This window comes from Venturia canescens, chromosome 6 (genome assembly GCF_019457755.1).
Source record: "Venturia canescens isolate UGA chromosome 6, ASM1945775v1, whole genome shotgun sequence".
Classification (NCBI taxonomy): Eukaryota; Metazoa; Arthropoda; class Insecta; order Hymenoptera; family Ichneumonidae; genus Venturia; species Venturia canescens.
In genome coordinates, this window is record NC_057426.1 from 11,137,433 (window position 1) to 11,151,829 (window position 14,397).

The 14,397-nt window shown below is 39.8% G+C and overlaps 1 protein-coding gene across 2 annotated transcripts; it reads right to left on the bottom strand.

Moving 5' to 3' along the window:
* Window positions 1-63: 63 nt before the first annotated feature.
* LOC122412277 (LIM/homeobox protein Awh-like) lies at window positions 64-13,891 on the bottom strand. Of its 2 annotated transcripts, XM_043421724.1 has the most exons (5): window positions 13,394-13,891; window positions 9,884-10,052; window positions 9,442-9,767; window positions 1,423-1,877; window positions 64-1,096 (listed from the first exon to the last, which is right to left on the bottom strand). In XM_043421724.1, exons 2-5 carry the CDS (start codon window positions 9,962-9,964, stop codon window positions 879-881), a joined length of 1,080 nt encoding a protein of 359 aa, XP_043277659.1. In that variant the 5' UTR covers window positions 9,965-10,052; window positions 13,394-13,891; the 3' UTR covers window positions 64-878. The 2 variants fall into 2 exon arrangements, with proteins under 2 accessions (XP_043277659.1, XP_043277660.1); XM_043421725.1 differs by lacking the exon at window positions 9,884-10,052 and having other exon boundaries at window positions 13,394-13,888.
* Window positions 13,892-14,397: the final 506 nt, after the last annotated feature.

Genomic DNA, 14,397 nt, shown 5'->3' on the forward strand with positions numbered 1-14,397 from the left:
TCCATTTGCACTGGAGTTTTTAGCGATTACGAAGAAAAGGTTTCGAAATCAATAATTCACCGATTAACAGTAAAAGATCGTTTTGTTTTATTTATAATAATAACAGTACGGTATTCGTCGCCAATATTCACAAGGAAAACATTATTTTCGTATAAACCATTGACATTCACAGACTCATTTCAATAATTCGTCATTGCAATTGTTGTATCAATTTTTGTCACTGGAGGAAAAAATTAAATTAAATTTTTCAATTCATTTTCTCCACGTATTTCGCTTTTTTTCATTCGATACCACCGGGTGTCGTTAATTGTCAATCACATTGACGTCAGTATTGATAAACATTATCAAATAAAATAATAAAGTACCTGAAAATAAATAAAGGTAGGTTCGCGACGATACTTTGAATTAATCTATATTTACAATTCACTCAACGCTTCAATCTCTCTCGGTTCAACTTCGTCTGGTTACCTTTCCTGCACTTACTCGTAAGTACTATTTTTTTAATACTTGTGGAATCATGACGAAGAACTGCCTCGCATCGTCCTCACACGAATCTTTTTGATAACAGGTCTCTGGGGATTTGCATTATGTACACAATAATTGGAGGAACAAAAAAAGAACAAATGACCGATGATCCTCATGAAAAAAGTTTCAAGCTCCTCTACGTTTTCCACGTTTCTCGAATTTTCGACTCGAGTTTTTTCGTTATCCTTCGCATAAGCTCTGGGGCTTATGCACGTAAACGATTTTTGCACACTTTTATTCACGACATTTTCAAGGGTTTCGATCGTTAGTCTCCAATAAGCACAGCTTTCAACCGGGTTTTCCTCCCGCCGCAACTTTTTTTTTCTCGTTTAAATAATTCCGACACTCTTGAATTATGTTCCTTGATGACAAAACTGGGCCTGGAGGTGGTGCGTTGGCGTCGTTGGAGTCATTGGCGTTAGAGGCGTCAACGGCGTCATTGGACTTCCAGGACTCTCACTGCCCGCACTACCCGCACCCTGATAACCACCCAAATACGAACCAACCATGCTCACACCCCCAGGATACAACTGCTCACCCGGATGGTGCTGCAGAGGCGGTGAATGGTGCACTGTGAAGAAAAATGACAGGAAATGGATCGTGAATACAACATTTCTTGTAATCTCATTTGATTTTGGACGAAAACAATACGAGATTGAGAAAATTATATACGCATGAGACATTCCGTGTTAAGGAGCACACTGACTATCATTTTTTTCGTAAAGTAATCAATCCTCCTCTAATTAGCAGACTCGCAAATTGAAATAAAATGACGCTTTTTTCAAAAATCACTGCTTATTGATATTTTTTTGAAAATCATTGAATGTAAAGTGAATAATATTTGAAAAATAGCGCTTGAAAATAGCAAATTAAGTAAAACGATGGGAAGAGACTCACTCTGCGTTTTGATTTTTCCACTGTGTTTCTTCTGCCTGGCTCGGGAGTTTTGAAACCAAACTTGCGTCACGCGTTTACTGAGGCCAGTGACGTGTGCTATCCTCTCGAGATCTTGTCCATCAGGGTTGCTGTCAAGTTGAAAGTTCGCTTGTAAAACTGACAATTGTTCTTCCGTGAACGTCGTCCTGACTCTTTTCGTTTTGCTTCCCTTTCCCCCGTGTTCGGAGTCGCAATCCTCGGACGAGGACGTGTTGTTGCCTTCGACGACATCGAGATAATGAGCTTTGCACAATAATCTCGCATCCAAAAGGGCAAATTGTTCGCCCGTTGATAATTGCCGGGAACAAGCGTCGCACGCGAAACAAGCCAAATGATAAACGCGTTCTCGAGCTCTTCTCACCCAGTCACCGGCGCCCACGCTTCTGCCACATTTTGCACATTTTGCCCCGAATGTTCTGCAACAAAGATTTTCATCGTGACACTCTCAACAAAAAGGCAATTGATAGGAAATTGAATAATCATACAAATTGAAAATGACAGAATCGACGATTTTTTCTCCTCTCAATTTTACATTCTTTATTATTGCCCTCTCAAAATCAACGCCACAATCATTTGCATACTTTATTCAGAAAAATAGCAAACATTTTTATAGCCTGCATAAAAGTGAAAAACAAAAAAATAGATTCTCTCAAATATATGACTGTGAGCGCAAGCAGAAACAGAAACGCCAGTAGACAATGTCCCGGTCGGATTCATTCATGAACTCCGAACACGAGAACGAATCCCGACACGTTGGCTTCATTAACATACTACATTACTACTGGACCAACCGTGTGGCAGGCCGTTAGAATATCGAGAGAATCGTAAGGTTGTGTATGTATAAGCACGGGAAAGAGTAGTTGGCAGAAACGTGAACACTAAAGTATAGAGAACATAGTGTTGCTCGGTCCACAGTGGAAATAACATTGAAGAGAAAAAGTGTGGACAACCTCGAGGCACCTTTCGAGCATGTATTTTTTTCTTTTCTTTTCTTTTCACGGATCCCTATCGCCGTTCGGAAGCAGATCGTTTCTCGGATTATTCTCAACGTCTTCAGTCTCACGGACAAGCTCACTGTATGCAATCTTTCACAGCAAATATACAACCGATTTTTATTCCTGTTGGTTTAAGCAGGGAAACATTTTCGGTAAAAGTTAACCAACATTTTTGACCGTTCAGGAATTTGAGATTTTTTTTGTCTAACACAAGATTTTTAGACCTCGTATTGAATTGACTTTTGCTATAATTGAAGCCTGAAAGATTTTCCCCTCACATTGGCAAATTTTTATCGCCTGACCTTCGTCACGAAACAAACAATTTCTCTGAATAACACTCGTATCCAGATGAACCGGGGAAAACCGTTCGACATAATTGCTAACATTTCTAATGGGCATGAATTTAAATGATTCTGTTTGGGCCACCGACGAATTTCTACCTCGAATTTACACTCCCACCGAGCGCGCAGCGATTAGCGTTTTCTTCGTTGAGGTTTGCATTTTTTTGTCGTATGAGGAATAAAGCTGTTCGGGATGGAATTAAATGATAAATGATTTTCTCGTTTCTCTGCACAACCAGTAGCTTCGACATTAAAATCCCGAAGCTCGATTAAACAGGGAAAACTGCTTTATGAAGCGGTTTATATCGCGAAAAAAGAAGAAAATGAAAGGCGACTGAGGCAAGTACAAACCACTCGAGAACCAATAAGCACGGGAGAAGTATCAGAAGAGCAGAATCGATGCTATCGGGTTTCGATATAACTCTGCTACGCCGGGTGGGTCTACCTCGCGAGTATCGCATGCGGATCAGTGCGACGTCATTGCTGCCCTTGCATCTTCGCATCGATCTTGCTGTGTATATATAGTACATAAAACCGATCGATATACGTTGACTTCCGCCGATAAAAAGAGCGTGGTCCATACGAATAAAGAAGCAAAACTATGAAGAGTAAGCCCAGCTTTCCAATGTTAGAAAAGTCTTAACGTGCATATATGAATCTCGACGATATCGATTATGGTAATCGTTCGTCGAGGAGGACACGCCTAGGAGCCTGGCCCCGGTATACGAAGACACAGGCTCGCGTGTCCTCCGAACCTCAATACTTGCGCTGCAGGATAGAAAATAAAGAGTAAGAATATCAGTCGTTCCTGCACCCTACAACTGGAATACCATCGTGGATTTTGCTGCTGCAAAAGACGACTGGTGCTCATCCGGATCATTCCCTTCATCCTCTAGATATATTCATGCATATTTACAAACACACTGTCGCTCGAAGGTCCCAAAGTTCTGCTGTTACTCGAGTAAGGCTTATTTATTATTTAAAGTACGACAAAATCCTTCCTTGGATCTTGGCGAGTATGTTCGACTATTGAGTAAAATCGGTGCGAACGATCTCCGTGAAAACGTCACGCCACTTGCGGATGTTCAAGACGGTAAACTAAAAATTAAGGACCTGAAAACTGTCTGATGAACTCACTGCGATGTTCGCCATTTTCAAACGATGAGAGTGCTCGAACAGTGATTTCATTCGTAATGTAATTAAGTTGCGACACTAAATGGCGGAGAGATTTCTTCCGATACGGCTGGATCGATGTATTCTGATTCAGGAAATTTTCAGACTAAGCAAAAATCCTTCAATTCGTGAGTATTATCGGGCTGTTTTTGGATCGTTAACGCGCCGTCCACGAACCACACTATTTCTGAATCTTTTGCACTATCTGCACAGCATCTTCGAGATTAGTTGGCACAAGTAGTTAAATCTGGAGGGAAATCTTAAATCCTTTTTGAATTTCAGATTCGACGTCTATGTACCAGTGTTCTAATGCTGTTAGGACAAAAATGGAGTGCTTAGAATGCTATTATCTGCAGAAGTAGATCGAATTACATTCATGTCTGCAGATCCCAGATTGAATTCTCTTCTAATAACACCTCAATGTCTGTTTCACAGTAGCGCGTTGAAAAAAATGCTGAAAGTATTTACCGAAGCTTTTTTCTGCCTCAAAAATCTTTTCCTTCGTAAGATGCTTCGCGTATGCGTCTGTCTGACTTACAGATTTCGTATCTCCAGTATATATATGTATGTGTGTGTTTGTGTAAAATTCGTTTGCATAAATCGTTTGGCGCCACCCTTCAGGCGTTTGCTGCTGCAAGCCTCGTCCCGAGGAGCCGAGCTCTCGTGGCTCCTGATTCAAAGATACGCCTCGGGACGTGTACCCAAAAGGAGGGAGGAAGATATACAAAGATTGGAGAAAAAGATACATCTTGGTTTGTCTCGTTTGATGGGAGCGTAATGAAGATGAGTTAATAGATACAGAGCCAATTATTTTCGAAAATGAATGAACTATAAAAAATAAAGCACAATATATTGTCTCAAGTATAGAGTCTCAATTAGAGATGCAGTAGACGAAAATTGAAGTGGCAAGTACGCTTTTATTCGATTGTCAAAAGATGTTGTGCCCGTACATCGCACTCATTAAAACAAATTAAGCACTCTCAGCGCAAACGCAGCGATGACGAAATATCGATGCTCCCGAACGAGCGCATCGACCCTCGATGTCAACATCGAAACTTCCAGAAGGAAATCTAGGTTATATTCGCACGAGAAGGGGAAAACCCCCAAATCTATAAAATTATCGACTAACCCAAAATTCGGCAGTCTTTGACGAGAATTGTAACGATTGGTCCCGAGGCAATAAAACCTCGAATTTGTAACTTCTTAAATAAACTTATTGTTAACTTGTTGTAAAAGTATCGAGTTGGAGTTCAGCTCTTTTGGCCTAAATCCCTTAAATACTCGTCCTTGATAACTCGTCCCTTCGCGACGGTCTTCGCGGACACAACAAAGATTTGCAAAAAAATCGTCCACTCTCTTGATGAAAATTGTACGAAAACGTTGAAAAAAAAAAGTTTTTTATACACCGTGTGATTTGAAACAGCAGCAAGCTTAAAACTGGGAGATAGAAAATGAAAAGTGGATACAAAGATGGTGTGAGAGTTAGTTGTAGTAATGCATTGAGTATGCACATGCACTCGAAACACGACAGATCGTGTGCAGTGTGGTATATAGTATCGATAAATCTTGAAAGGTAAAAAAATACAAGGGGGAGGCTCGTGGAGTTGAGCTCTTCGAAGATCGCGCCGCGACCAAGCCCGCCCCGCCCTAATTTATTCATTTGTTCTTTCGCCAGTCGAGAATCTCTTTCGGAGGCTTCTCGCCGAGAGCAGAAGCACACCGCGAGGAGCCTCCTCTATAAGTCACTCGAGGATTAAGTCGAACGTGGAGGATCGTCCAGCTGTTAGAGGATCGGTCCTGGCTATTATAGAATACCAGACTCGATTTCGCATTATATGTGTACACATATAAATATATCGACAACGATATTCGTGCGTATCGCTATTGGTTTCGGGGTCGAATGATTCACGGAACGAGTATGAATATCGGCAACGATATTTCAGAGTGTACTTTCCAAATAAATTGCATCGAATTACCCGTAATCGTAAATTTTTTGTACTGCGGTTATCAGTTCATTTGGAACGATGAAAATTCAGTTTAATTCTTGGCTAAAACTATGATAACGATCAAAGTCCAAGACAATATCTTTAAATTTCATTTTTCACACTTTATTGCACGATACAAATTCCATCGGTTTGGAGATCCAACGAGCCGATGATTATGAGCAAAACAGAGAAATTTATAGATTTTTTCACTTTGAAATTTGTCGATATCTGACTCAAGACTCTAATCTGACCGGTCAATTCATTCGGTACACCAGGCAGAGGGAGCACTCCGAACCACTGCACACAAAACGATTGAAATACTCGATAATTATCTTGTTCGACTGTATCATATTTATGAACTGAATTCAGCTCATAACTTGTAGTAGAATATCTCTATAGATAATAGCAAGATAAAACGATTGAATTTCACTAAGATTTAGCTCGTTTATTTCACGTCCTTTATAACTAATGTTAGCACAATAACTGGGCCTTGTAAGAGCAGATTCGATAGAAAGATTTTCGGAATTATGTTATTTTATTGATTCTCTTGTTTTGTGACGAAAAGGGGGGATTGTTTTTCTCGACTTTACGATCTTTCTATCAGCCTTGATATCAAGTGAATGGAAAAGTGCACAGATAAATAAATGCTCACGAGGGGGGGTCATACGCAGAGACCACGAGGGAATAATATCACAGCTGCGGTGAAGGTCCGTGTATACGATCCCTTATTACGAGGCAAATTCCTTGGGTTTGCCCGGCTCATACCCAGCATCACTGACACTCGTGCACACTCTTGGATTTCATTTTTTTCCATCTCGTTTTGTCTCTCGTGACTCGGCACCCACGTATATATCGACGTGCAACATGACGTATCCGTACAATAAATCGACCCGCATGTGCACTCTTACAGACAGTGCACGTTACGTGCAAAGAGTAAAGCAATCAGAACTTCTTACGTGAAATCAAGTCCACGGTGAATCGCTTTGATAACGTTTTTACAAAATCTACAACAGTTTTTTCGAACATTGTACACGGAGAAAACCGATTCGTTTTATGTATAGTGAGGGTTATATTATTTTTCAAGAATTTTCAAAGTATTTAGCCACCGATTACAAACAGCATAGTATTTTTTGAATTTTACTATTTTTCGTCCCTTCTATTCTAAACAGCTTTATGTGCATAGCAAAAAGTGATGCACGTGAATACTATATTTCGTTTTGTTTTCGAGTGTTATTCATCGTGTCAGATTAGCACTTACTGATAAGTGGAAATTTATTGTAAATCACAAATTTTCACTGTCTGCATAATAAATTCTACCAGACATACACGAATAAAGGACCAAAGTGATATTTTACCATACATATAATATTTTTCTCAGTATGCCCGAGCATACTTTACGATATAAACATTTAAAGTGACTGAAAACATTGTTTACTATATGAAAAAGAGTCTCGAGTCTTTTGAATATATAAAAGGTCTTTTTACTATGGTGGATAGAACAATTCTTACTCTTGCTCTTCGAATTAATGCTTAAATCCAGAATGTATATACTGTCCACGAGATACTATATTGCTAGTACTTTCTTCTAGAATTTTTGGCCTCGTTTTCTCTGTGTAGTCGATTAAAAAAGTGAAGTCATTGTACGTCGAAGCTTTGCGGAGACTCGAGACCCAAGTGATGCGTAGGCAAGTCAAGTTTTATCGGAATTCATTCATATATTGTGAGAAAATTTCGAAGACTTTTCATTAAAACGATAATAACAATGTCGTCATAACGACGATTTCCGGTAACGTTTTCTCAAAAATCCCCAGAACATTTTCGAGTTTGCGGGGTCATTTTTTCGCAAGTCATGCAGCTTCGGAGCTGGATCTTTTTCTCTAATCCTCTTGTTTGATTCGGGAATCTTAGGAGAGAGAAAAATCGATAGAATCTTAAAGAAAACCTCGCGGCATGCGTCAGCCTCTATGTGTATGAATATCGTTCAAAAGCTTTCACGTGATACTATTTCACAATGAGAATAAGATAAATCCTGTACTGCATATGCTCGACAAATGAGTGCTAAATTTTCAAAACGCTTTTAGACCGAGTTTTTTGACCGATTTTATTGCACTACGTCTCATTTTGTTCCTTAATTAATCCTCTACGAATGCACGATGCAGTTTTTTCTTAAACTTAATCGTTTCGCTGTTGCAGCTAATTGTTGATCAAGCGAACAAATTTTTTTACTTATAATTTCTGAAGGAATAAATTTAAGAAAAAATCTACGTGGCGAATAAAATGAGACGTGGTGAAATAAAATCGGTTAAAAAATACAGATAATTATTTGCAAAATACCTGTGAAAATCGTGGAATTTTGCATTTATCAGTTAATAGTTTTGCAAGGCTATCATTTTTCATATTCTTACACGTTAATAAAATATGCTGTAATACAAATCCACTAACAATACGTTTAAGAGCTACCTTAAAAGATAAATAAAATAACGACTAAATATACCAAAACCGAATCAACCAAAAATATCGATCAGTTAAAACGGAAGCATTCGACAAGTTTTCTCATTTAAAAAATTCATTAATGGAGTAAACGATGAATTTTTCAATGAGAACTTTGAATTATCATTTCACACTAAAAAAGCAATAACTTGGCAAATAATTTGATACGGTGAAGAATGAGTTTGAATTGTGATTGTTTGCTCCTTTGAATTGAGTGATTTCTTCATCCACATCTGACAAGCATCCAAAGAGGATTGTCCTCTGCTTCGGTCCGACATATGAATCAACATTTTTTATTTCCTATCGAGATTTTCGAGCTTTTTCGCTATTTTGTAAGCAGCGGATGGAGATGCGGTAGCAAAAACTCGTGGTACAAAATCCGAGGAAGGATCAGGTAGCCAGAAGTAGGACGGATATCAGTTAAGGCACTGTCACGCGTTACGCGGACCTGCTCGAAACCTTGAAAAGTCGAACAAATGATTTCTCCAAGCAGTAAGTCGTACCGGAGTCCCTTCAAAGATGAAAAGGAAGAAGCCAAACAAAAATCCGTCGCCCCCTACCGCGCAGTAGCTCCAAAACGTCTTTTTAAGCGCTTTAGACATTTTGTTGAACACTGCGTCGTAGCAGGGTCTGTTGCATTCAACGATACTCCACTTCGCGTCAAATGGTGTTTTGAACGCGGGACTTTTCTCTGTGGGGTGCCGACGGATCCCGAAAGTGGATTAATTCCTCCGTCGATCATCGCCCACTCGGAAATAACATGAAAAAACGTGGAACTTTCGATAATGCGGAGCATTCAAGCATCCTGGACAACAAATAGAAATTCCAATTTTTTAAAAAAATGACATTTCAAATAATAAAATTACGAAATGAAATCTTGAATATAAAATTATTCTCCGGACACCGATTCCACATTTTCATCACGTCCAAACTCGTCGATCCACGATGACTTAGAAATAGGAACAAAAAAATTTTATTAAACTGTTAAAAACTTACAAAGCATAGTCGTGCCTGCAATAGAGTCTCATGCCCCTGAGGAAACACGAATGTTGGTCGTGAAGTGGTCGAGAGCACGCACAACATTTGAGACAACCCGAGTGCCAACTTCGTCCACCGACGCACAAAACCGTTCGTTCGCGTATGCTCTCTCCGCAGCCCCCGCAATCCATTTCCATTCCATCATTGCTCTGGTCACTGTGGCCGCTGCTTATGCTATTATTATTGTTATTTACGATGATATTCTTTTTGATGCTCGCAATATTATTGTTGTTGTTCGGACAGAGCAAAACGTCGCTCGACTCCGTCTCAGTCTCGATTTCCGTCTGAAACATGACGAAATAAAAAACTGTTGTTAATTTAACCGTTCGCATGAAAATTCAATTCTTATGAATAAATCGCACCACAAGATTGCGAACGAAATCGAAAATCAACACACTACGTTTTTCAATATTTCATCCAATCGAGCTACCAAATACTCCATCGTTATAAAACTTTCAGAAGCTGCTGAGTATGGAGTCATCCAACAATTTTTTAAGGCCTTGATATTCTCAAGGAAACTTCTGGAATACACTCCTCTTCAAGAGTCTCCTTCCTCTTTCTGTCACCTGCTAAAATAGCTGAATGAATGAACGGAATACTTATGAGCGATTACTCCTATCGACCATTTCATTAGTTTTTCAATAGCTTACATAGTGGTGGCACATTCCCCTTCTCTGGAGTGATAACCATCACTGTGGATGTGTACGTGTGCTTAATGGATAGAAACTCAAAAATTCGTATAGAATAGAAGCTTCTTATCAATTTTTACGATTTCACAAGAAGCCCAATGTCAATGGGCACTTGTTGAAACGGCAGAACGACAGGAAATCGGTGTGATCCTCATAAAGAAATTAATATCGAGAATCGATGATAAATTTTGCTCGCGCGCGTGTTTGCAAAAGTCAGCATAAATTTTAATGGTTTATGCTTTATCGACGCTCTTCTTTATCGCTTCTTACGTACTTCGGTGATTTGAGAGAAGGCAAACATCGTTTTTTCTTCCAAACAGCCACTTTGACGTTCCATGAAAAACGCTCAATAATTTCTAAGTCATAACGGCTCGGGCTGTCCTAATATGTACTCCAGCAAATTAATATGTTTCGCGTACATTCAATGTTATCATGGAAACGGAGTTGAGGTTAATTTCAATGGGCCTCCTAAAGTATTAGAATTAATGGCGATGAGAGTACGCTCGCTACGTATGACGCTGAAGTTTGCAACGTTGGAGTCCAACGAAATGATCTAAAAAAACTCTCAAATAATTCCAGTAAATCTCCAATTTTACTTCCCGCCGAATCTGCAATCGTAGTTTTTCAACGTACGCCAATGATTTGTGAAATAAATAATTGGTGAATTGCAAATCTTTTTTTTGTTCATTTCGTTGGACTCTACGACGCAAACTTCAGCGTCGTCGCTTTGCAGCTTTGGCAGTCCCCGAGGTCAAACGCACCTTCGAGGAGCGGCGATTACTGGGATTGGCGAACACTTAGCTTTACACTAACTCCCATTTTGACAAACAATTTCTTTGAGTTATTTAATTATTTAAACAACTCGAATTTAGTCAAATCCGTGTCAACTCGCACTCGCTTCTTCACAGTTTCTTTGGCCCAGCGTTACAAAATGAATCACCAGAACATCGGAAGTTATCACTTTTAAGAACTCTGGAAAAACTGCCGTACGATTAACACCCTCCTCGGAAGATCATTGAATCGATGATTTTATGAATTGACGAAAAATTATTGAACGCCGGAATGCAGAAGTTGCACGAACAGGAGCCATTCTCCTGAACAACGTCATAGCACAAATTTTCGATCATATCGTGAATGAAATCGCAGATTTTGTCAATCGAAAATGAAATAATGCTATAAAACTCGGCAATGATCGACCTTCGAAATAACATCATTCCTAATCAGTGGCAGGTGAAGGCGAACGACACCATTTTTCATTTTTTTCCTCTTCTCAACGATTTTCTGCCCTCGCACATATTTTTGGATTCACTGGAACATTCGTTATGAGGAGTCAAGACAGAGAATAATCGCGAGAAGAGAAATGTGTCGGGGTCACTGAACGGTAGAAAGATTTTTATTTACGATCGATAGAAACGTGAAGCACTGGAAACATTCTATCCAGATTTTTTCTTCCTTAGGGAGTGTATCGAAACGCGAAATAAGATCTCCAAACTTCTGAAAATCCGTAGTATTGAAGGTCATTGATTTTATTAGGTTGAATGACGATCAATGAAAAATTGAAAATGAGCATTAAACAACGAATGAGTCGAAATTTCGTTCTACTCAAAAGCAACGATTCGTTATAAATTTAACATTTTGTGGAACGTATTGAATATTGAGTTCATGTTTTTTTTTAAACCAATGAAAAAATGAATCAAAATTTGAATGACAATAATTGAATAAGAAAACATTTTAAATATTGAAAAACAAGAAAACTTTGATTAATTAGACATTCCTGATCGGTCGTAAATGAAATATTTTGGAGTAAGTTCTATCGAAGATAATGTGCTCTGTAAAAAATTGTCGGACTTCGCGTAACATACAGATCGAGAAATCATAAATTCGATCGAAACACTTGATCTTCATGGTTTTTATGTAACGTGTAAACAGTACGACGTGTTTCGTATTTTAAATTACACCTGCGCACGCATTAGTCTTCGAACCTTCAAAAAGTGTGCAAATAACCAGCGCACGATTTTTTCTGGAGACCACAGCTGGGCGAAAATATCATCGCGATAACGAAAATGACGATAAAGTTTCAAGGATGACGTCTAATAAAGACGAATAGCGAATTTTACAAATTCGAATGAAATCTTTGACACATTTAAAATCTAATGATCGAAGACTGATAACACGTAGAAAAATATTTCAAATACATACATTCTCCTCATTTCAAACGATTCTCCTTTTAAGTCTGAATCGATAAAAAAAGTACTCATTGAATCGTTTCATTTGTAAAATTGATTACATATTGTTCTCCCATCAATGAAATATTTTCAAACTTTTCATTCACTTCTTGAAATCGTATTTCCGTCTCACCAACGGTTTTAGGCACCAGCCAATTGCAAAGGAGCCATCGAAATGGAAAATAATTTCAACGGTATTATCTAAAGAAACAAAAGTATTTTATGTTTGATAAAAAAGTGTATGAACTGGCAAGCCAGCGTCGACGTGACGCAACAAACTCAAAAACAAATGATTTTGACCGGGCCAGTGGGCTGAATCTTGTCGGATCCAATCAACGCGTCTAATAAGAGCTAGTAATTACAGTAAACCGCTTAATCCTCGCAAGTGTTGGGCCGAAAATGTGAACGAATAGGGAAGATGAGAAAGAGGCACGTGGGATATCGAAGAGCAAAGGAGACTGCTGAGAAAAACGATATTCGTGGATGAGCGAGCTCTGACAGGGTGAAAAATAACGTTAGCGAGGAAGGGTCAAACGATCTCGTGCGCGCGAAGACTACCGGTCACCTTAGTTAAAGAACTTTTGCTCGTCTCGTTTCCCACATCCCATCAGATGGATCACAGCCCAGCAGCTGGAAGATGCATATGATAATATTTTCTTCCTGTCAGCGTCTCCTTTGTGATTCGTTTATTTTGCTTCGAAAGCGAGCGGCCCAACTAATCACCGTTGAAAATATTTGAGCAGAGAATCGCCTGCGTTGATTAAATCCAGGACTGAGTTATCTCCTATGCTGCGGATTCGTTGTAAAAGAATTGGACTTCGGAGCGCTCGTTTTAGACGAGATTTATGACTCGATATCCTGTCCAATCCGTCGGTAAAGATTCCAATTGCTTACTCATCAAGGGGTCAAAAAGAAGTCATTCAGAAAAATCGGATCCTCCTGCAGTTTTTTCGACGAAGTTCGCACTCCCCGTAACTACGCTCGGAAAAGACTCACCTTCATTTTGAATATCCACAAAGTATGATCAGCGACCTGTCACGATAAATATTTCATGATCCATATCCTCTTCCCGACGTTTCTCGAAACAGCCACAAACCAGTTATCCAAACACCAGAAAAACACACGTGCGCAGTGAAACAGTACAAAGTATTTGAGTTTTTAAAAATCCTCGGAACGTCACACCGATCGTCACACCCGTGTCTGATTAAATCTCGAATCCAGATCCCCGTCCAGACGTACTTTGGTGAAATATTCAAATATTTAATAACGACTTTATCGATACTCGACGAACGATTCCTCAAATCTTCGAGTTGTTGATCCCCATACATAAAATCACGACAACAAATAAACGTGTAAGCTCTTCGGAGCGACAGAGAGCAATATGCCGTCCGGTTCGTGGCCCGGATGAGACTGGAGACGACGATTCTTGCCCCTACCACGAGCCCACGTTCCAAGTCTTCTCTCTGTCTTTCTCACACTCAAAGTCTTTTGACATTCAGTCCCCGAGACTGGCGGCTGGCGCGAATCACCCGCGCACTCTACGAGCATACAGCGGGCAATTTTCCTCTCGCGGAGATCCAAACTTTCTGTTTTAGGGGGTGGGGGAGAGGGGAGTGGGCAAGTACCCCTTTGAGCGTAGTGCCTCGATCGCCCCTGACGTTTTTGGTGTGGCTACTCGAAGGGATGGGGACTCGGAGGCTGGACCGAAAAAATCCATCGGGGATGAGGATCCTCCGTCGGCCCATCCCCTCCAGCTTGAGGGGAAAGGGATTCCATCGGCGAATGTCAAGAACCGAGAAAGGCCTGATGCTCGGTCGCTCGAGCACGAAACAACCGGACTTACGACCTTCTTTCTAGAGATCATTTTATACTTTGATCTTTGCAGCTGTACGCGTGCAGCCTGTATGTGCGGATAAACTTATTTACGTGTGTGCCAATATGTACAGAGCTGTAAGTTTCTTCGCTCCTGTAACCGAAGCTGCAGACTTAGGGGGATCAAG